Source organism: Apium graveolens, chromosome 9 (assembly GCF_009905375.1).
Source record: "Apium graveolens cultivar Ventura chromosome 9, ASM990537v1, whole genome shotgun sequence".
In the NCBI taxonomy this organism is placed as follows: domain Eukaryota; kingdom Viridiplantae; phylum Streptophyta; class Magnoliopsida; order Apiales; family Apiaceae; genus Apium; species Apium graveolens.
The window spans coordinates 289,340,503-289,364,991 of record NC_133655.1 but is presented as its reverse complement, the minus strand read 5'-3'; the positions used below and the strand labels follow the sequence as shown (position 1 = coordinate 289,364,991).

Genomic DNA, 24,489 nt, shown 5'->3' with positions numbered 1-24,489 from the left:
TCTCGCTTCTGTATGTTTTCTTCTTCTTCGAGATAGGAGTGTGGTCATTATTTCATTATCACACGATAAAACCACAATATCCTGCTAAGTTTAAGGCTTTGTTTGAGATTGTTATTAAAAATTATTGTTCTGTTAGAAAAAGTGCCGTTCAAAAAAGTGTTATAAAAATCAAATGACTATTTGGTAATTTTTTTGATATGTATATGTTTTGATGTTAAAAATTAAAAATAATAATATTTTTGTTAAGGTTTGATGGTGAAATTAAAATCTGCTTCCTTCAAAAGCTGAAAAACAGTTTTTTCCAAAAGTTTGGGGGCTTACTTTCTCTAACAACAATTTTTAGGTCAAAAGTATTTTTCCGGAAACCATATTTTAAATTTTATCAAATAATTTTTTAACTGTTTTTCAGCGAAAAGTTGTTATTACTGTCAGTAAAAGCAATACCAAACACACCATAAATTGTTAACTTTTGTGTAAATTAATATTTATAATATATTCGGACATTATTTAACGGTAAATTAAAAATAAATATATATATGGTATATAATTACTTAACATGTGCAATGGAATATATATGTTGATTTTCCTTCGATACATATTGACCGGTCTAAGGAATATCACTCATTATTAGTGATAATATTTTATTTGATAATTTAGTGATAATAATCTCCACCGAGTCATTAAACGACAAATAAGTTAGGTTTTCTTGTTAGTGAACGGTTAAACAATTAAAATAAAAAAAATGTGACTACAAACAAATCCTGGCATTTAATTATAGTATATATATTTTTAATGCAATTTTAAATATGTGTGAGATGTTGTAAGTACTGATGAAAGTAGATCAAGTGGTACTAATAAATACTATAATTATCGTTTGTTAATGTTACATAATTAGCTAAGATAATGGACACCGTGGCACATGATTGGTTGCATTACTTTTTCAAGATAAAAGTTGAAACTTGTCTTGTTCAAAGGATTAAAGAAGAGAGAATAAAAATAATACTCCCTAAAAACAGTTTCCCATTTATATTGGACACGTTTGTCAATGTACACTTTTGATTGTTAATATCTTTATTTTCGTAGTAGTATTAAATATAAAAATTTTAGTGTATTAAAGTATTCATAAATACGAATCTAACAAAATCACTCACAACTATATTTACTTTTATAGAATAGATATAAATTAGTAGTCAATCATTTATCGTGAACAGTGTAAAAAGTCAAAACGGTAAACGTATTAAGGGACGGAGGGCCAGCTCTGAATAAGCTGGAAAGACAGAATCAAAAACGAAAAGGTCTTATAAAATATCAACTTCAAGTGTTCAAATTAGTTGCATCCTAATTTCTGCCCCGTTGTAAAGTTGTCAAGTATCAAGTTCAATTAATGGTTCTTAACTCCATTAATCTTAACTAATTCTTCGTCCCAATTTATAAGTCCAGTTTGCCTTTTTACGATTAAATTAACCCAATTTTGACTGAAAATTTCACATAATATAATATTTAAAATATTTATAAAAATTATATTATTAGAAAGTATGTTTAATCTATTTTAATATTTTTTTAAAATAATGAAAAAATTAATTTTTATTTACGGTCAAAATTGATTTAATTTAATTATCAAAAAGTCAAATAAGTCACGTAAATTGGGACGATAAATTGGAATAAAGGAAGTACTTTTGCAAGCTTGAATGATTCTGAAGGGCAACCCTTCGTTAATTAGTGGATCGTGCTTTGAAGGGGCGCATTTTGCTAAACTTTCGTCTGTGGATTACTTATGGGGAAGATGGTTAAGCATATTTTGGCTAACCAATCCGGGCGAAGTACGGGTCGAAATTAAAAATAATAATATTACGCTATTATTTGTATAAAACTGAAATTTATATTTCGTGAAAAATATAGATCTAAATATAATTTATAAAATACTTTTAAAATATGTAGTTAAAAAAATCGAATTTAAGTAAATAAATGTTATTAAACTTAATATTATATTATTAAATATAATCTAAATACATGTCATAAATTTGTTACTGTTAAAATATGTTATTTTAATTTAAAGTATGTAAACATTATGATGGACAGTAACAAATACGATCGTTAAATCAATAATTTTTAGTTTATAAGTTAATAAACGTTACTAAGTCATTTGCTATTACTTAATTATTTTTAAAATAATACTACAGAAAATAAAGTTTACAGAGAATAAAAGTCAATTCGTGTTAATAGTTTACTTTGTAGTTAGTAGTTTTTCAAAATAAAAGTAAATATATGTTATTTTACTTAATTTAACGTAACTTAATAAATTTTTAATATAATTTATAAATAAGTAAATTTTACAGAGAATATAAGTCAATTCGTATTAGTAGTTTGTAGTTTTTCTAAAATTAAAAATAAATATAAGTTATTTTACTTAATTTAATGTAACTTAATAAATTTTTAATATAATTTACAAATCGTTTAAAAAATATTTTATTTTATAAATTATAAAGATAATTGGATGAACACTAACTAAAAAGAAAATAAAATTTACAAAAAATAGAAGTCGAGTTGTGTAAAAACAAAGTTAATAGAGAATAGAATTGTGTTAAAAACAAAATTGATAGAGAATAGAAGTCAACTTATGTCAAGAAAGTACCAAAATTTTGTACTTTTAGCACCAAATTATACATGGTTTCGCTTATTAATATAGAGTATAGATAGATACGACGATCGAAAAGGAAAGAAGAAGACTTTTCTCACATCTTTGATAATAAAACTCGAAAAGTTAAAAAATACGTAATCGTTGCGAGATAGCTTATTAAATATTTAAATTAGGAGACATAATCATAAATTCACCTCCCGTGAGATTCGAACCTGTGGGCTCCAATGATATATAACTGGGTGGGAAGGGTTGGAGAAGCTCTTGGCAAAAAAGAAAATAGTTCTCTTAAATCATACTAATACTAGACCATCGCAATGGCTTTGGAAATCTGGACTAAAAAGGTCCAGCAGAGGCCCAATTTACAAGGTCTCAGTTTCTTTAATGATTTGTGCATACAGTTAGGCCCAGCTAAATCATAATTGTTTACTGGAAAATGGAATACAGAATTGCTTCAAGATGTTCAAAAATGCCAGTAATTCTAAGACTAAAACTCAAAACATACAATGATTTCTTGACTAGCTCTAGAAAAAGTGAGCCAAAAACTAGAGAACAAGAGAAACTGTTGGTTCATTCTAGCAATGAACTGCAGCAAAATCAATTTTACCACATGTACTACAGCTGACTCTCAATCTTACATCTCGACATGTTTATATGGTAATGAATCTTGATTTTCAATATTAGAAAAGCATTTGACACCCCCAAATCTCTATCTAATATCTCCCAAACTCTCAAAATGAAAACCACGCTGAATTTAAATTACTAAACTACACAAGAACACCACTTTCGTGAATAGAAAGTGATCCTTCTGTTCTGTACACTTCAAATCAACACTCTAAAAAGAAGCTTCATGGCTGGCACCTTCGTCCCAGCCACGCTTTGATAGTAAACCATGTTCACTCATGCTTCCCTTCGTTCTATAAAATGACGGTTTGCTCCGGACTGTTCTCAGCGGACCTGACCTATTCCCGTGTTTAATAGGTAGCGACACCCTGTCTCTCATAGGACTTGAACCTGAAAATCCTCTGTTTTCTAGTTCATCGAGTGGACCGGAACTGTACTCCATTGTTATAAAAGTAGTGGCGTTTCCGTATGTTAATCGTGGGGTTAAGCCACCAGCATTCCACCAGCTGCTATCAGAAACAGAATCATCTTTGAAGTCTACATCTATAGCGGACGATACCCTCTGACTAGAGCAGTCCCCATCTGTATCGTTGTATACTAATTTTAGTGCTTGCACAACTTCTCCCATGAATGGTCTGTGGGTCACCTCCGGATGAACACACATGTTAGCTATGGCGGCTACCTTCGCCATATCATCAAACTCATAACTTCCGGCTAAAGTAGGGTCCACTAATTGCTCCAAACCTTCTCTGCTTGTTAGTAGGGGTCGCGCCCAAGTCACAAGGTTTTCTTGTCCAGAAGGTTGAGACATGTCTACAGGCTGTCTTCCGCTAAGAAGCTCTAACAGCACAACCCCGTAACTGTACACGTCACTCTTGACTAGTAGGTGCCCTGTCATCGCATATTCAGGAGCAACATACCTGCAGATCCAATCACTAGTCACTACCAAAAACAGCTGACAGAAGGTCAAGTGCTTCAATAAATAGTTAACGAGAGCAGGCAATACAATAATACATAACATCATAGTGATAGATGCTCGATAATGAACCAGGGAATTAGAAAGAAAAATAAAAAGTTGAACATGGTCGACAATGAACCATTCTCGCAACATATTTGCTTTAATACTTGGTGTATATAACATAAATATACATATAATAATACCCCTCTGCTTCAACATAATAGCATTTAAACAATCTGGCACACATGTTAATGTGAAAAAATATATATCTACATTTTATATTAATCTTTTTTTACATCAAACAAAATGTAGAATACAAGTTTTATTTGATATATAAAAAAATAAAAATTAATATTATATATAAAATATAAATATTTATTTTCACACCTCGACATGCATGCTAAATGTCCAAAAGCTATTATTTGAAAAATACCATTTGTTCCGGTAAATCAATGATCACTATTCAAATTTCAAAATGAGCAGCCCTGCCCTGGCATGCATTATTTTTAAAAATCTAGACCAATTAAAGAAAATCTTTAATAAAAAAAATTAGTTTTATAAGCAATTATCTAAAAAAGAATAATTTAAGTTTTATAAGTTTTATAAACTTATAATCCTAGTCACTGACTAGTTGACATTGTGACAACCATGATTATTCGAGATGCACTCTCTCATGGTTGGTCCCCTTTCTATCAGAAACTATCCTTTTGTGCTAATGCCTTTTGCCCTTTAAAGATTATCACCATATATAAAATGTCTAGCAACTGAATTGTTGTAATCTTTGCTATAGATGACAGCAACAAGACAGCGAGTGACTTCTGAAATCGCATGTATTTGTAAAATAACAACTGATTATAAAGAAAATGTACCCAAAAGTTCCCATAACTCGAGTTGAAATATGTTGACTTCCTTCAGTCGCTTCTCTTGCCAACCCAAAATCAGAAACCTTAGGAGTGAAGTCATCTTCAAGTAAAACATTGCTGGCTTTGAAATCACGATGGATCACGCGAGGGTTAGAATCTTCATGAAGATAAGCCAATCCTCTGGCTGCACCAAGAGCAATTTTCAATCGTGCATCCCAGTCAAGAGGCCCTTTTCTTTTGTCTACACCTGCAGACAACATCATATTTCTTTTAAAATAGTCGGATTAAATGCAATCACTAGAAGCTTAATATACCACCTATATATAACAATGGTATAAGAAAGTAAATGAACCGACTTAAAAATGATTCTTTTCTGCTTTACTTCTCTGATTATATGGGAAAGAGGGAATATTTCAGGTAACACACCAAGTTAATGTTGAAAGTCTAGCCAGCAATTAAAGAATCAGTAGAAGTCAGACATAATAACTGACCGTGCAAATGAGACTCAACGCTGCCATTTGGAACAACTTCATAAATCAAGCAACGTGTACGCCTTTCAAAACATATTCCTATCAACTTCACAAGGTTGCGATGATGTAATCGGCTTAACATCTCAACTTCAGCAATGAATTCGCGATCTCCATTCTGGCTCTCCCTTGTAATCAATTTTACTGCTATCTCAGTCCCATCTTCCGCAATGCCATGATACACACGCCCAAATCCTCCTTCACCGAGAACTCTACTGGCATTGAATTTGTCTGTGGCCTTATGCAGCTCAGCAAGTGTAAATGTTTTCACAGAAAGCAAAGACGTAGGCATGGCAGAAACGAGGGAGGCTGATTTTGAGCTTGTGGGGCTACTTAAGATAGACACAATTCCTGCAAGACAATAAAGATAGTGAATTAGTATAACTTGATTTGTTTACGTTTCCAAGTAAGTTTGTTTTTAAAGGATTTTCTGGTAGGTTAACAGCAGAGATACTGTTTAAACGGATCATACTTACAGTGTATGTGGTGTTGACTGTTCAGTTCCATTTTACAACACAGACATGTTATGACTTTGCATATGAGAATGTTCTATACTCAAACTTTTTTGTAGCTGGCCATGGGAAGTTGAATATAGTGCTACGAGTTGATTATTGTAATGCATTACCACTCTGTCGCTTTCTATCTTTGTTCTATTCATTTGTACTTCAAAGAACATTCAGGTTTTATCTTGTATGGTACTTTGAAAATGTTGAATCATATTTAACAAAAGTAATAAACATACTAGAGCTCAGATGTCTTAGCACTGCTGTATGTAATATATTTAATTTACTAACAAGACTGTTCCAATGGGGAGGAAGTTTTGTACTCTACAAGTATCGGGAGATCTGTCTCTTATTGTGTTAGATCTTTTTCTCTTGTCATAAGAGAATGAGCTAGATTGGTGATCTGGTTGTGTCATGAGCCCATGACCAATTTCTTGCAACTTTGCAACAATATTAATCTCCTATCATAGTTAGTAGTTAGTTACCAAGGAGAAAAAACATAAAACTAACATATTTACCAGATCTCCTATTGACAGATGGTGTATATGCATGACGAACAGCACTTGATGGTCTGCCGTCCTTCCTGCAATTCAAGAGGACAATGACTGCTCCAATGCATACAGCCAAGACCACCACTGCAGATGATGAAATGATTAAGATAGTTCTTGTATTCATTTTCTGGCTTTTGTTGATAAAATCTGCAGTGATAGGATACTGCTTTCCAGCACTTCCACTTGGACCACTACTGTGGTGACCCCCGGAAGGTGGCAGAGAAGGAAGTCCTGAAACTGAAGCCTTCAGAGCAAGATCAAAGTTGAAAGGTGCAAATAAAAATGAAAGGGTCAAAAGATATTACCTGGGTAAGTAATTGATGCAACATCGTAAGTACCAAAGAGTGTCTTATTAAGAGGCACCTTCTTCTGCCAAAATCGTTCATAAGTCAGTGTAGCCGTGGTGTTATCAAACTTCTCTCCTAGTGGCACTAAGTTGATATCCACTGCTGTTCTTTCTTGATTTTGATCATCTGCACTAGCACCTGTTATCACGACTTGGCTCTGTTTTAGATATGTGCCTTCTGCCACCTCTATCTCTAGCTCATTAATAACAGGGAAGATAGCAAGCAGAGACACATCAAAAAGAAGCCTGACTTTCATAGGGAAAACACAACTACAGAGTGAACCAAAGGGGGCTGAAGTAAGAGGCTCCGAACATATTTGACTACAACCTGGAAAAGTAAAGAAGCCCGAAAAAAAGAAGAACATAAACACAAGTGAATCCAGAATGTCATGTTTCAAAATAAGTAGGCAGATACGAACAGAAAAATTATCTGTGGCTTGCTGGGTAGCTAGAATCTATTCTACGCCCTTATGAAGCTAAGCATTTTATCATAGATATTTAAGGTACGTAAGCAATGAAATGGTCTTTATAATTTGCAACCTATTAAAAGAACAAACTTGTATTTTAGGATAGCTGGTTCCTTTTGTACATATAAAGGCCGTCGTGGATGTAAAAACTCTAATACAAAATATATGCTACCAAAGAGACTGCAAATTACTATGCTTTAGGTAATTACAAGTACTTACGAAAACCATTTCAGTTAGATAAACATGATGTAATATATATGTTTTTCAAGGTCAGTATTGTGCACATAAGGTCAGCTCTAAATAAATCAAGCAAATGCGTTCAGATCTTAGATTAAAATAAATTAACCATAGGCTGTTACAATAAGTTAGTATTTAATATAATTCTGAATTCAAATTGGACTCCAATTACATAAATATCTATTTTCTCTTAAATATATAAATATGAGCATCTTATAAAAATCCTTGGTGATTTAAAAATCAAAACAAATCTATCAATTATTACAATATATTGCCATCAGGCATACTTCTACACAACACAAGAACTAGTTAATAGAGATATCAGCTAGAAAAAGCTTCCAACTTGAGCCAAATTTAGATCTTCGAATCTTATCTGCCAATGTAAAAGAAATTTAATGGGTCGCTTAAATTTATAACTGCATCAACTGGCTACATCTAGATTCTAGGGATTCCAATCATTTTAGTTCAAGTAAGAATGGTATCACATATGTGGAAAGATAAGCGCGGGCGGGGAAATATTTACGCAGCAGGAGATATGGTAGATTTGTACTTAATGTACATCCAAACATTGTTTTTAAATGTCCGAAGTACGGAAATAGGCAGGAAGAAGCTTAATGATTTAAGGTACCACCTTCCAACATGAAAGAAAAACAAGTTGAATGTAATGTCAAGGGGTGGTAGTTGATGGATGTGCAAAGAAAGTCAATTAGAAGGGACTCTATTAATCTTATTGCAAAAAATCTCACACAGGTAATAAATGTCAAATTCCCTAGATTCCATTTCATTGTGTGTCAAACTATGTAAGCCTTCTTAAATTGATATATAGAAAGTCAAAACATTCAAGTTATCATGTGTTCCTATCAGTATCATAGAAGCAATTAGATTTTGGTGTTTTTCATTCAAAATTAGGTATACATAGTCCTACATCTGGATAGACAACAAAATATAATTACATAGTACATTTTTACAAGTAAACTAAGCTTCATGTTTTTTAATACAACGGTCAAGTACTTCTGTTTTCCTTTCAACGACACTATGCATGGATTACAATTGTGTAGCCTACTTTTTCAAGCGAGAAGTTGTAATCAATTAACTACAAGAAGGCTATTTAATTTAACGGGAAAACATTTCTTTGACAAATAATACATGATAGAAACATTACCTGGTACAGTCGATGGCGATGGAGAGAATGCAAGAGGTTTTGTTTGATGACGGTGGTGGTGGTGGTGTCGTCGTAGAGTATTAGATCTACGACTAGCTACGGGACCTAAATGTGGGTGTATGTCATCAGAAAATTTTCAGAAATCCAAAGTTAGACCATGGGAAAATGAAGTACCTTCAGATGAGGGGGAAGGAGAAGGAGAAGGTACGATTGAATGTTCCAGATGCTTAACACGAGTCCTGTATGGTAATCTTGAAGCAGCCACTGATGTACGCAATAACATTAACCTCTCTGCAACAGAAGTTGAACAACCATGGAAAAGTTAATAAAAGTCAAAAAAATGATTTATGAGCTAGGTCACAAGTAGGATGCAAGAAATCATAGCAATAAACGGCATAAGTAATTTAATTTCCTTAATATTATATATCGTTTAAAAATATTAACAAAAAAATCTACATTGCATCGCAAATGAAGTAAAAGATATTCTAACGGTCATAAACTAAAAACATTCTACTTTGGCTAAGCTCACTTCACTAGTTCAACAGTTAACCAACGAATTTAGGTATTAATGATGTAAGACGTTAGCATTCTCTACAGCACTAGCATAGGCTATCTTGTGAAATAACATTGCAAGATGTGAGTAACTATCTTCCCAGATCTTTTAGCCACTTTTATGTCATCACACCTTTTATAACCCATTCAAACTGTAATTCTTTTAACCTAGCAAACATTTTGTAACTTACCATGTTCTGGTAAAAAAATTCTGATTAATTCTCGTTTGGCTGGCTGAACTGAAGGAGATAAAAATATGTGGTGAAAAGGAGTCCCTGGAAATGAATAAGAAATAAACTCATGTCAGAGTAAGTAGAGTAGCAAACAAAGACCAGCATGTGGTGTATTAAGATATATATGTTCAGTTACTTTTTATTGTTGAATGCATCATCAGAAAGCGTATTAGACGGCTAAGCAATATTACTTGTGCTAACTATTCCATCAAATGCCATTCAGAATTAACAAACACCATATCTAATCAGCTTACTGAAATGAATGTATGATAACCTTTTTGACAGAAGATTCAGGTTTACACTTTACACAATAAGGTAACACATAATTCATGTTGATAACCAAGAAAGTCATAAACTAAGAACGAACGAATTTGGAGTGCAGACCTGTGAGTGAAGATTACAGTCCCTAACTTTATAGCTATATTATATCACAAGCAACAATGTCATAACTAACCAGTTTCTTGCACAAGTGATACGGGTCAACTTATTGATCACATTTACATTACAGCTGCTTTACTAGGCATCAGCAGCAGAAAAAAAGAATGATAGTGTGTTCTAATTTGTTAAATTTTCACATAATAAGCTTCCAAAATCGTATAAACAGAAATAACCAATCAATTATACCAATGTATGACACACACATTGTTGTCTTATTAAGATCTTATCCAAGAATTTAAACTTTAGTGATCATGTGATTGCAGCAAGAGGTTAGAAATGTACATCAGATAAGTCCATTCATCGGCAATAAAAATACAAATAAACTATCACTATACACCAGTAACTTTTTGTCTTTTTCTGAACTCATAAATAACAACACATCTTCTACTATCACAACATCACTCAATCTCAACCCTTGCATAAAAACAAAACAAACAATTAAAAAACAAGAAATAATAAATACACACAAACACACATATATTACCAAAACAAGTACAAATCAAGTGAAAAAAGAACAGCAACAGCAATCAAAGTAGTTGACATCTTCTTCTTCTCTGTCCAAACACACAATTCAGACAGACCATTGTCAGAATCAAACCTCCCGGAAAAACCCAACTGGCCGGAACTTCCTAGGGTTCCGGCAAAGCTCAAATTTTTCGAAAACAAGCTCACAAAATCCCAAAAATTGCATTTCTTGAAGCTAAAGACTCAAACTTTAAGCAAAACCCAGCTCAAAAACCACAATGCAGAAGCTTTTTACAGATCCATCAAGATCTTATAGCATAAAAATCAGATCTTTATTCAAGAAAATGAAGGTGGTAAAATAAAAGGATCTTGAAGTTGAGTTTTTGAAGTAATGGGGTTCCAAGATTTTGCTAGTAGGGGTGATAGAGGCAGCGAGAAGTGATGTATAGATACAAAAAAAGTGTAAGTATAGGTGTAAGTAGAGGGGGGATGATAGAGAAAGGGTTGGGTTTTTAATTTGGGTAGTGTAATCCAGCCACTTTTCTGCCTTTTGATGAGTGTCGGCCCTCCCCTCCATGGGTCCATGATTTTAGTCACCTTAATTAACTTATACCTTTTTATTTAGCAAAAAAAAAATTAAGTAACCTTTTTATTTATTTATTCATTTATTTGAGGCTAGAATCACATACTAATTTTTAAAAATGTTGCACTTTTTGTCTTTCATATTAAGGTTAAAATAATTGGATATCGATTAGACTCCAAAATTCGAGTAATTGAACAATTTTCTGAGTATTTAATTACGATCCGAGTAACATATTGAGTTAATTCTTGATTAAGATTTTCGAGTACTCGTCGAGTTGATCAATTTTAGAACGGTATTTTATAAGTACTCGTTGAATATATAAAAATTGAATTTCGATACTTATCATACAATTTAAAAATTTGTGCCTTACAAAAAAATCTTATTTTGAAGATTGATAAATAAATATTATTGTACCGATGGGAAAATTTAGTAAGAGGTACGGGGTACGTGTCACCTGTACAATAAAATATTAAATTTTTTTATAAATTATTTTTTTGAAGCCCCCTCAACCGGTGAAAATTCAAAATACATAAAAATTTATTAAAAATTATGATCAATGTCCCTCGAAATATAATTTCCGGATCCGCCCTAATTATACCAATACATTTGAATGCATAATTCTATTTGTAAGTATTAGAACCAAAAAGAACAAATTTACCAACTCAAAATCTAAAGTTTGACAAAATGTAGTCTTGTGATAGAATCATGATTTAATTAACAAATAAGACAAAAGAAAAGAAATTCTAAACTGTTTAAAAAACAAAGAAATCTGAGCAATAACACTATACATACAGATTAGGCTATTGAGATTAGACACAAGTCACAGAGGGAACATACTGTTATTGTATTAGTAGTTCATTTTTGTTTGTTTCTTCTTTCCTGTAATTCGTCATTGGTCAGCTAATCTGGATCTCATTTTATTCTCTTCTCATTCATAGCCTCTTCTTCTGTTCCTGCTACTCGTTTTCTTTTTGGTGGCATCCAAGAAACAACCTTTAACATCCAATATAACCCCAATTAATTTCAATTACTTCCGCCTTCTTCCGTCCCTCTCAATTTTTTACATTTGACGGTATGCATTAAAAGACTCTTATATAATTTAGTTTCATAAGTTATTTCTTTTAAAAAAATTCTGAATAAAAATTCAATATTCCAATTTTTAATAAAAAAAGAAAATTTTGAGAATAAGTTATGGAGTGGGCCTGTTTGGCACGCTACTTATAAGCCACTTATGGCTTATAAGTCCTTAACAGCTTATCGACGAGTGTTTGTCGACCCAACTTATAAGCTGAATTTACAGATAAGTTGAAAGTTGGCAGTGACGTACTTTTTTCCAACTTATTTTCATTTTTTCACTTTTTTCTAAAGTTTTGATTTTAAAATATAAATTTTTAAATATTTTCTAATTTAAGATTCATGAACTAAGATAATTATATTTAATAATTATTTGTTTTAATTCATTTAAGTAAAAAAAAAACTGACTTATAAGTAAATTTATCCAAACACTTATAGAACTTATAAGTATTTATCAACTTATCACTTATTTCGCACTTAATCATTTTAATTCATAAGTTACTTATTTTAAGATTTCCAAAACGGGCACTTATATACGCCTTAAGATGCGTGCCGAGCAGTGAAAAATATATAAAAAAATGAGGGGAACGAAGGTAGTATTTTTCAGCAAAAAAAACAATTATACTTGTCTGCCTTTATAAACCGTATTTTTACTGAATATTTTCAAAAGATGGTAAATTTTCAAAAGAACACCGGAAAAATTAGTTTTTTTTATAATTTCTCCAAAAGATATTTCAAACATTCTCACATCATTATTGTAGATTTTATGAAATATCAGCTTAAGTCCAAATCAAATTTTTTTTTTGGGTGCTAAATCAATTTGTTATTTACCGTATTAAACTGTCATGGTGACTAAAACTGTTGGAGTTGGATCATGTACAGTTAAGCAGCAGAGTATTATTGGGCTGTAAATTGGATATTCTGCTAGGCCCAGCTTCAGAGTTGTTAAAAATGAATCAAATGCACCAAACTGGCCCAAAACTTTGGGTCATATATTTTAGAATGTTGTATAATTTGGCTAAATTAGGCTTTCTCTTAAATAAATTTTATGTATAATGTAAGACTTAATTGCACGAAGACAGTGGGGTTTAGGGCTATCAAAAAAATTCAAAAAAATCAGATATTCGTCTGAAATAAAGCGGATATTCTCTGTATCCGAAACAAAGCGGATATTATCGGTATTCGAATCTGATGATCGCGGATACGAATACGGATATAGGTATATTCGTATCCGATAATATCCGAATCCGAATAAATATTTATTATATTTAAATATTTAAATAATTTTAAATTTAATATATTAAATTTATAGTGTGTTGTATGTGTGTGTATATATATAATAAATATTATGTTTACACAAATTTTATACAATTGTAAAATTGTATAGACATTTATAAATAATCATTTGAGTTGAACAATTTAAAAATAACAATTATATTGAAAAGATAAATAAAATTAATTTTTTGAAAAATTAAAATATGACTAAATCATTTTAACTCTTATTTTTTTTATTTTAAAAAATGGATTTTTAATTTTTTTAATTTTTTCCAATTTTTAATATAAAAATAAAAAATATGATTGAAAATCATATTCGGAGCCGGATATTATCTGTATCCGGATAGTACCTGTCGGATTCAGATTCGGATATTATTCTTTAAATATTTCCGAATTCGGATACAGATACGAATTTTCGGATTCGGATACGGATACAGGCAGATCCGTATCCGAATTATCCGTTTGACAACCCTAGTGCGGTTATAATTTTTTTGCACAAAAATGTCTAACATATAATAATAGGCACTCGTATGACCCATGTATAATTTTCTTATCACCCAATTGCATTCAGTTTGTTATTTTTAACGGACATTAGGGTTTTCATAAATTAAATATGTAATTGCACAAAAATGACCTAATTATAATATTTTTGCACAAAGATGAACAATCCAGGAATTAAAAATCAAAGAGCATTTATAAAATAAATCAATCACGAAATTTAAAACCAAATAGTAGTTACAAGTTAGCAGAAAAAACTTGTTTTTATAAAGGTAAGTTTAACTTTCCTTTTGTAAAATTACATAATCACACCTTAATCTACATTTTCGGAACATGGCCAAGGCGGAAAACAGTACATTAATCTATATTTCTGAAACATAGCCAAAACGGATAATAGCAAACCATATTTCAATCATAAGTATTTAAAAGTATATTAAACTTAACATCTTAATCTTTTTTTTTTTCGTCTCCATCACCGCCACTAATTTTTTTTGAAGAAGTCAGTATGCTTATGATAATACACATTCACCGTAAACGAGCGAACATTCATCATCTGCCTTCTAAAATTATAATATCCACATAAAATAAGTGTTAAAAACATGTATGTCATCCATATCTTACTTACAATTATGTAATTTCTTATTTCCATGTATAGTTTGATAGCATGGAAAAATAATTAAAGATACTAATGAAGAATATTAATGAACCAACATACTATGAATCCAAACTCCATATCGAATTGTATGATTCAAAATTTTATGCTAGACAACATTCAGAAATGATAGTTAGAGAGAATCAAAGTTTTACATTTTAGGAATGCGACAATTAATACAAAATTAGTACATTTCTAATAAGCAGTATAAACTAATGAGCATGATGTGAATAAACACCAAAATATAGCTAACACAAATAGAATAAACTAAAGTGAGACTTTGAGGTTATACATAGCCAAGAAATACACACAAAGTCATGCACTTGACTTCATATAATAAATCAGCAAAATCGTTCTTTTCAATGAGACATTGGACAAAACTATAAAAGGATTTGTAGCTGTTTTTTTTATTTTTTAAAGCATTATTATATATATATACATATATCAAACTTATATTCACAATTGGTAAAATGCACCAGCCTTTTATTTTGCAATTGTAATAAACTAATATACAACTTTATTTCATTGCAGTGTTTTGAAAAGCGCAAAACTGTCCTAAGCGGCGGGAAGATATTCTAGCGCTTAAGCGGTTAAGCGGACGCTTAAGCGGAATTTTAAGCAGTTCTATAAGCGGATAAATAATATTTATTTAAAATTTTATATATAATAATAATATGTGTAATACTAAAATAATGAAAATAAATAAAGTATTAAGAATATAAATATAATTTTTTCTTAAAAACTTATATAATTTTATTTTTTAATCAAGATCATTATTTTATTAAAATAACAATTAATATTTAAAATTAAAAATTTGACAAGTCAAAATCGGTTTGACCGTTTAATCCGCTTAATTACCGCTTAATCCGTTTATAAGACCGCTTAATCTTTAAAAACACATAATTCTCCGATTAGTATAAAATTGAAGCGCTTAATGGTTCGATTCCACTTAAACGGCCGCTTAGGCGCCCGCTTAATGCGCTTTTCAGAACACTGCTTCTTTGATAAGTATTTTTTTTCACAAATATGATTCATATTATTATAACTCATTTTCGGATAAGTTAGGAACGCATGATCTCCGACTAGACCCGACAACGTTCCATGTCGTGTACAAAAGTTTCGTGTACTTTTGTGTTTTCGTGTACCAAATATTAAACCCAAAGCCGACCCGGATTTGGATTCGTGTACCAATTTGATGACACTAACCCAACACTAATATATCCGTGTTTACCCGATTTAGTACACTAAAGAACACGAATTGTATAAGAAAAAAATGAAATATTAAAAAATGCAATAGATGATTAAATTGTCTTAAATAGTGAATAACAAAATTCTGAATACAAAAGTAAGAAACAAGTGAAAATATTTTTGCGTATAACAAATTACAAATTGTTCAACATTTGAAAGAAATTAAAATCATAAAGTCAACTACTTGATCTAAATTAAGTATTATGCATGGATCTAAATTAGAAAGAGAAGAATTTGGAAGTGAGATATAAGTTTGTACAAGAGGAGATCTGTTAAATTGTGGGGAAATGAACCCAGTGCTGCGGGTTACCTACGATAAAAAAAAAAAAAAAAAAAAAAAGGGACAAAAGCTAAAACCCTAAATGCTCACGGCTGCTCAACTAGTCAAATGACTAATAAAGTGTATTTTAGACTTTTAGTATTTACAAATTACAATTATATATATTATTCAGAATACGTAAAATTCATATTTTGTATGTAATATATATATATATATATATATATATATTATTTTAAAAATTTTAATTATTTATTTATTCCGTGTACTTTCATTCCGTGTCGTGTACCTATATCGGAAACCCAGACCCGACACTAATTATATCCGTATTTTTTCGTGTTCGTGTACCAAATTTTCGAATCCAAACACTAATTATTCGTAGTCGTTTCGTTTCGTGTTCACGTGTCATATACCAGTATTGTCAGGTCTATCTGTGACGACATAAGATAAATTTTTAATTATTTTAATTATTCAACCCTGTTTTTTTAGGTGTTTGCGGACGGTATTTTCAAAATAAAAAATGTTAAAATTTTCTTCTTTTACGAATCAATTGATAAAGGCCTAAAAAATAAAATATACAAGAACAGTTGTTTCAAATCCAAATAAGCTTACCAACAACAAAGTAAGGTATTCAGAGTTCTGGCATGTGCACCAACACCCAATAATTGCAGACAAGCCCCTGTTTCAACACTGGATGTCCCTGCTAACGGCCCAGGCGGCTGGACTATTATTGTTATCGTTTTTTCCTACGTGGCTTTTGACAAATAACGGTTAGCTGTTTACGGTAAAAAAATGGGTGATGGCGAAAAATACTTTTTATTAGAAAATGTAAGAGGAATACCCGTTTTTGAAAGATATGGTCAAAAATACATTTTTAATACGCATTTCAAAAATGGGTAAGTCTATTACGCATTTGACAAATGAGTATTATTTAAAAAAAACAAAAAAAAGAAGTAAAATCATGATACGCATTCCTGACATGCGTATCATGCTTTGCAAAGTCATCATACGTATCTCACGAATGCGTATCCAAAATTAATATTTTTTTTTACACAAGTTACTCATTTATAAAATGCGTATTAGTAATACTCAATTTTAAAATGTGTATTAGGTAGGTATTTTTGGCCAAACATTTCAAAAAATGGTATTCTTGTCACAAAATTTTAAAAAAGAGGTATTTTTGTCATTTTTTCTAAAAAAATTAAATTAGTTATTTTAATTTATCGATTAATCATTTTTTATTTTCGGTTTGGATTTAGCTATTTCAAACAAACTGTTTGGAAGATAAATGTTTCCGTTAGTTTTTTTGTATATAAATTAAAAAAAAATCTTCCAAGTAATTTTGTTTAAGTTAGTTTTTTGGAGCGAAAAGATTATTTCTAAAAGGTAACAAATAAATATTAATATTAGAGATTTATTTGATTAAAATTCTAATTTATTGTCAATAAATTAACTTTCAAACACGGCCTATATTTAAAATCTAAAATTAATCTTTAATAAAGATATTATCCGTTTTCAGAAAGTAAATAAATCCCAGTCTGCATTGTCAAGAAATTCTTTTAATTTAGACAAAGATAAAGTGTATAATAATTGATAACTAACTGTAATAGTATATTTGAATATTACGAGATCTACTTACAATTTATCTGTTAAGAGAAAATTATTATCTCACCTACCATTCTTAGCAATTTGTTACTATATGCGAAGTGTGCTAGAAGTCAATTCGAGAACGTAGCATTTTTCTTATTTATTCATGTTGCACTTTTTGATCACTTTGAAAATTGTTACCAAATGAGTAATCAAATCTTCTTTTTATTATATATAATTCGCGACCGCTACCTCGCGTGTGCACCGGATAAACGTAATAGCATGCAAAACAGTAAATCTCTTTTTTCAATAGAGTAAATAGTTATAAAATGATGTAATGATATATATGTCGAAATTTAATTCGTTAACGCATATGAATGCAGATTCATATTATTTTGAAAATAGTTATCTTTTATAAAATATTTGTTTTTTTAACAAATTTTGAATTCCCAATAAAAATAAGCAATTTAAACTGCAAATAATTAAGCAATTTATTTACAAAATAAAACATTGTAAAATGCCTTACAAAAAATACAAATAAATACCTCACTCTCTTGGACTTCTTTGTCTATTCTAATCCCACACTCTCCTCTCACTAAAATTTCTGTGGTTCTCAACATCAATTCCCATGGCTACACAAGGTCAAGTCATCACTTGCAAAGGTACTCTCTTTTTCCCATCTTACCCTTTTCACACACACATCTATGTGTACAATTGTATATGATTTTGGTTTAATTTTGATCTGATTGTGTTTTGCCTACCATCTGTTTGATGAAATGTCTCAACGAAGCTGCGGTTGCATATGAACCAAACAAGCCACTAGTGATTGAAGATGTTCAAGTGGATCCTCCTCAAGCTGGGGAAGTGAGGATTAAGATTTTGTTTACTGCTCTTTGTCACACTGATGCTTATACTTGGAGTGGCAAGGTCTCTCTCTCTCTCTGTCTGTCTCTCTCTCTGTCTGTCTGTCTCTGTCTCTGTCTCTCTCTCTGTCTCTCTCTCTCTCTCTCTCTCCCCCTCTCCCTCTCTCTCTCTCCCGTTATATGTACAGTTGTTGCTGTGATTAGATCTTTGATTTGGGTTTACTTTGTTTTTGATTGTACAGTGTTTATTTTAGTTGTTTTAGACAATGAAGAGGTTAACTGTGTAGGATTAAGTTTTTGTGGATTACAAAGTGAGTGAGTTTTCGGGTTTCGTTGATTGATTTTGTAAATGGAAGATGGGAATCTATAGGTGAAAGTTGGTACTTCATTTCATTTTTTTTATGTTATGAGTGGAGATTAAGATTGGGGGATTGAAGTGATTATGTTAACGTGATTGAATTTATAAGGTTTGGTGGGGAAAAAGGGGGAGGGTAGAATCTATATAGGGCATGTGTGTTATCTGAAGAGTGTTTTGTGTTGCTTTGGTGTATGAGGTGGAACTTTGTGTGGTGAAAAATGCACCAATGCTTCGTGAATGCTAACTGGAAGAAAGAAATGTTTTTACTATTCCAAATGTGTTTCTTTATAATCTGCAGACACTTATGACTTGTCAAGGGTTCTTCCTAAATGTTATATTCTCAGTTCTGTAGTGTCCATCTATGTTTATCATAAGCATGTTTTCCGTATATTTTTATCCTTGATCACCTGTGGTGTTTTAGCCAACATCTGCTGTTTATATAATACAACTGTGTTTTTGAACAAGCTTATACTTAATTTTCTTGCAGGATCCCGAGGGTCTATTTCCGTGTATTCTTGGTCATGAGGCTGCTGGGTAAGTAATTGTTTACTTCAATTTTGAAAGATTTTTATTCGCAAAATAAGTTACTTATGAAGGTTCTGTTGCAGAATTGTTGAAAGTGTTGGTGAAGGAGTTACTGAAGTTCAGGCAGGAGACCATGTTATACCTTGTTATCAGGCAGAATGTAAGGAGTGCAAGTTTTGCAAGTCAGGGAAGACAAACCTCTGTGGAAAAGTTAGGGGTGCTACTGGAGTTGGAGTCATGATGAATGACCGCAAGAGTCGTTTCTCAATCAACGGAAAGCCTCTCTACCATTTCATGGGAACATCAACATTTAGTCAGTACACTGTACTCCATGATGTTAGTGTTGCCAAAATTGACCCAAAAGCTCCTTTGGACAAAGTGTGCCTTCTTGGCTGCGGTGTTCCAACTGGTACTGTTTCTTTCTTCTTTTTTAATGTTTTCTTATGATCTAAAAATTGTGTATCAACAAATTCTCTTAAATGATAAGCATCACATCTTTTTATTTGTCGATTACTACATTGATTCTGTTATTAGTACTTTGGCGCCTCTCTGTGAGGATTATATTCACAGCTCCACTTTGTATTGTATGTTGTAATACATTGACCATCTGAAATTTATTATATGTCCGCATTCTATTAATTATGCTATGTATTTATGGCTACTTCAGGTCTTGGAGCGGTTTGGAATACCGCCAAAGTAGAACCAGGTTCAATTGTTGCTGTTTTTGGACTTGGGACTGTTGGTCTTGCAGTAAGTATATGTACAGACTATGTGTCATGTTTTGTGTTTTTCTCTTCATTTTAAATTTCTAATCATATAAGTATCACGTAACAGGTGGCTGAGGGTGCCAAAGCAGCTGGTGCTTCACGAATTATTGGTGTCGACATTGACAACAGGAAGTTTGAGCGGGGTAAGCTGTAATATTTATTTCATTGTAGTATCTGATTGTATGCTGATAAAAGTGCTCTATTATGAATGATGCGCAGTTCTAGCCTTCAGTATTTGTTGATTTGCATGTTGTATGGAAATGAAATCTATCAAGTAGTGGAATTTTAACAGAAATTCTTTTAAAATAACATACTATGAAGGTCTCGTTTAGACTACTTGTAGTTTTTGTGACGAAGTCCAAGTAAAAGCAACAGAAATTGTCCTAATAGATACGTGTTATATCCTTGGTTTAAAAAAATCTGTTGCATGTTTAATATCATGTTTCCCATATAAAGTTTTTGATAAATTGCTTTTCAAGAAAAGACAGATTGAAGTAAAATGTTAACATATGTTTTTGCAATTCTTATAAATATTTACAGCAAAGAACTTTGGCGTCACTGAGTTTGTGAATCCGAAGGAACATGAGAAACCAATTCAGCAGGTTCTTGTTGATCTTACTGATGGTGGAGTTGATTACAGTTTTGAGTGCATTGGTAACGTCTCTGTCATGAGAGCTGCTTTGGAATGCTGCCACAAGGTAAACAAGTAGTGTAACTATTGTGTATCAATTGTGTATCCAAATGTAAATAGGCTTGTGATTTACGTTAAAAACTTTCAGGGATGGGGTACTTCAGTTATTGTGGGTGTCGCTGCATCTGGTCAAGAGATATCCACACGTCCCTTCCAGCTGGTAACAGGCCGTGTTTGGAAAGGAACAGCTTTTGGTGGGTTTAAAAGCCGATCGCAAGTACCCTGGCTTGTGGAGAAGTATATGAAGAAGGTAACAGAACCCGATAAGCATATTCCTTTACCAGTTAGTGACTTTTGTGTAATCACTGAACCTTTTTTTTATCATCCTACAGGAAATCAAGGTTGATGAATATATCACTCATGAATTAACTCTGGCAGAAATCAATAAAGCTTTTGATCTATTACACGAAGGGGATTGCCTCCGTTGCGTCCTTACGGTGGAGTAAATTATTTGGCTAGTTAACGTCTTTATTATATAAAGAACTTGTCCAACTTTCTGTCGGTTTTATTTTGGAACCAAATTTCCTATCAAATGTTTCCGTAAACAGGTTTGAGTTTATAAGACTGGGCCAGGTCATTGATGCTGATAATTTATTTTCTGTTGTAATTTCGAAATATCGGCTAGATGTTTTTGACAAGGAGTTGCAATTTTATAAATAAAGAGAACTCAAAATCAGATTAACAGAGGCATTGTATTCTGTAGTCTGTACCACTATCTTCCTTGTTCCTGACCAAAAAGCCAAAGATAAAAATGGCAGAGCTATCTCCATATGCAATTATCATCCAATTGTTGTGAATTGATTTGTCATGTGGTCAAATATCGTAATAGTAGGGCTAAATTTTAGGAGTAGAAATTATGAAAATGCATTTAATGCCCTTGTTCATCACCTTGCCTATAAATAGATGGCTTTGCAATGAAAAAAACTTGTACCAAGCTTTCTTTCTATGCTCATATTGCTCTTGAATTAACTCTTTTATAGTTACTGTTATTACTAGTGTATTACAAAGCCCGAAACTAAGTAGGTATAATTTTAATTTAAAATGTACATATATACGAGTAGACATGGTTATACTTACACCCTCTACATATAATTGAAATATATATAACCGAAGTAGACATAGACGTGGTTATACCCTCCACTAATAATTTAAATATATATGATCGGAGCACTGCCTATTATTTTACGGTACCATTTAATTTTAGGTAATACTGAAGTATAGTGAGAACCTTAATTTATAATTTCCATAACTATCGGATAATAACTTTTTCCCCTAACTAACTTATGCAGGATTGTCCACTTTAATTTATTATTGGTCGGAGATAACCTGCATACGCAGACGTCCGTATGGCGGGTGAAAATCCATTTGTCATTTTATATATATATCTGTTTATAATATCAATGATAATAATGATATATACATTGATTATTGCGTACTTGTTAACGAACCCGATTAACTAGGATTTTATGTAATATTACATTGATGAATTAAAATTTAATAATTTTCGTGTTAATTCAGATTTAGTATGACAAATATTACAAGCTTGTCGTTCGTTGCCTTGAACATTTCTGGCGATAATTATTTATCATGGGTACAAGATGTAAAGTTGCATTTGAGTTCAAAAAAATTAAGCGATGCAATAAAGGCAGAAAATAAATCTCTGGCCGAAGGAAACTTTACGTCTATAATTTTTCTCCGACACCACATGCATGAAGATTTAAAATCTAAGTACTTGGAAGTCGAGGATCCCTTTATTTTATGGGAAAATCTAAAGGATAGGTTCGATCACCAGAAACTAGTTTATCTACCTGCAGCTGAAAATGATTGGGCTAATTTAAGGCTTCGGGATTTTAAGAATGTCCGAGCATATAGCTCTGCTTTGTTCAAAATAAGTTATAGGCTTATTATGTGTGGTGTGAAAGTTACAGGAAAAAAGAAAAATCGATAAAACACTATCAACTTTTCACCCCAACAATATCAACTTAGCAGAGATGCACAGGGAGCGCAAATTTACTAAGTTCGGGGATCTTCTATCAATTCTCCTTATTGCTGAACAGAATCATGAATTGGTGATTAAAAATCATCAATCCCGTCCAATAGGATCTGACCCATTACTTGAAGTAAATAACATGTCATTCCAGCAAAATGTACGGGAAAAAGGGTATAGAGGTGGACGGGGCCAAGGGCGGTACCGTGGACGAGTTCGGAGCCACGAGCATTTTCGTCCATATAACAACTCTGGTCACCAGAAGTGGCAATCTGAATCACAAAGTAAAAGAAAGGCACCACGAGGAGGACAAACTGAAAATATTTGCTGTAGTTGTGGCATGGATGGACACTGGACACGTAATTGTCATGCCCCAGATCATCTTGTTAAGCTATACCAATCTTCTCAAAAATCAAAAGAGAAAATGGTAGAAACAAATTTCGCCAACAATAACATAGATGATTTCCCGAGAATCACAACTGGAGGAATAAGCATTAATGGTCCGAATGAACCTAGCGAAACTCCCATATGGGAGGCTGAAGATTAGTTTCATATAATTACTATAGTAATGTGTATTGTGTGCTTTATTTTGTTTGAACTATGTAGTGTGTTATGTTCTTATCAAATAAATTATGTTTCTTAATTATATACAGAATGGATTCTGAAAATATATGCATTGCTGATTGTGGTACAACTCATACGATTCTACAGAACCGAAAATATTTTACCCAAATAACCAAAACCGAAGCTCAAGTCGGAATGATTTTCGGCGTATCTAATATAATTGAAGGTTTTGGAAAAGCTAGTTTTGTCCTACTTAATGGTACCCACATACACATTTCAAATGCATTATATTCTAGTAAGTCTACTAGAAATCTTCTTAGTTTTAAAGATATCCGACTCAACAATTTTCACATCGAAACTACCTCTGAGGCTGATAGAGAATATCTTCTTATTACTTCCGCTAATCCTAGCAACAAGAAAATCTTAGAAAAATTTCACTCACTTTCCTCAGGATTATATATGATGAAAATTAGAATTATTGAGTCACACAATGTCATTGCTTCCAAACTCATAGATCCAAATTCTTTTACACTTTGACATGAAAGATTAGGTCATCCTGGTGTCTCTATGATGCGTCGTATTTTAGAGAATTCTACTTGTCATCCTCTTAAACATTTTAAAATTCTTTCTAACAATGAACTTCCATGTTCAACATGTTCTTTAGAAAAATTGATTACTCGACCATCCCCTACTAAAGTTCGGCTTGAAAGCCCAACTTTTCTAAAAAGGATCCAAGGCGACATATGTAGACCTATACACCCATCGTCTGGCCCATTTAGGCACTTCATGGTATTAATCGATGCCTCAACTAGATGGTCTCATGTTTGTCTTCTCTCAACTCGTAATGATGCTTTTGCAAAATTACTTGCCCAAATAATCAAATTACGAGCTCAATTCCCAGATCACTGCATTAAATCAACTCGTTTAGATAATGCCGGCGAATTCACATCTGCAACTTTTGTCGACTATTGCATTTCCG

General features: G+C 32.0%; 3 protein-coding genes across 3 annotated transcripts; 2 read left to right on the top strand and 1 right to left on the bottom strand.

The window, feature by feature from the left end:
* Positions 1–3,084: 3,084 nt before the first annotated feature.
* On the bottom strand, positions 3,085–11,086 carry LOC141684209 (receptor-like serine/threonine-protein kinase ALE2). The gene is made up of 9 exons (XM_074489068.1): positions 10,581–11,086; positions 9,617–9,700; positions 9,048–9,164; positions 8,874–8,978; positions 6,967–7,335; positions 6,629–6,892; positions 5,572–5,958; positions 5,087–5,327; positions 3,085–4,179 (listed from the first exon to the last, which is right to left on the bottom strand). The coding sequence occupies exons 3-9, from the start codon at positions 9,154–9,156 to the stop codon at positions 3,471–3,473; spliced, it is 2,184 nt and encodes a 727-aa protein (XP_074345169.1). The 5' UTR covers positions 9,157–9,164; positions 9,617–9,700; positions 10,581–11,086; the 3' UTR covers positions 3,085–3,470.
* Positions 11,087–18,263: 7,177 nt separating this feature from the next.
* Positions 18,264–21,643, top strand: LOC141683822 (alcohol dehydrogenase class-3). Its single transcript, XM_074488587.1, has 9 exons — positions 18,264–18,417; positions 18,546–18,682; positions 19,464–19,510; positions 19,585–19,910; positions 20,169–20,251; positions 20,336–20,411; positions 20,809–20,966; positions 21,048–21,209; positions 21,292–21,643. Exons 1-9 carry the CDS (start codon positions 18,384–18,386, stop codon positions 21,403–21,405), a joined length of 1,137 nt encoding a protein of 378 aa, XP_074344688.1. The 5' UTR covers positions 18,264–18,383; the 3' UTR covers positions 21,406–21,643.
* Positions 21,644–22,484: 841 nt separating this feature from the next.
* Positions 22,485–22,907, top strand: LOC141686573 (uncharacterized). Its single transcript, XM_074491597.1, has one exon. The coding sequence runs from the start codon at positions 22,485–22,487 to the stop codon at positions 22,905–22,907; it is 423 nt and encodes a 140-aa protein (XP_074347698.1).
* Positions 22,908–24,489: the final 1,582 nt, after the last annotated feature.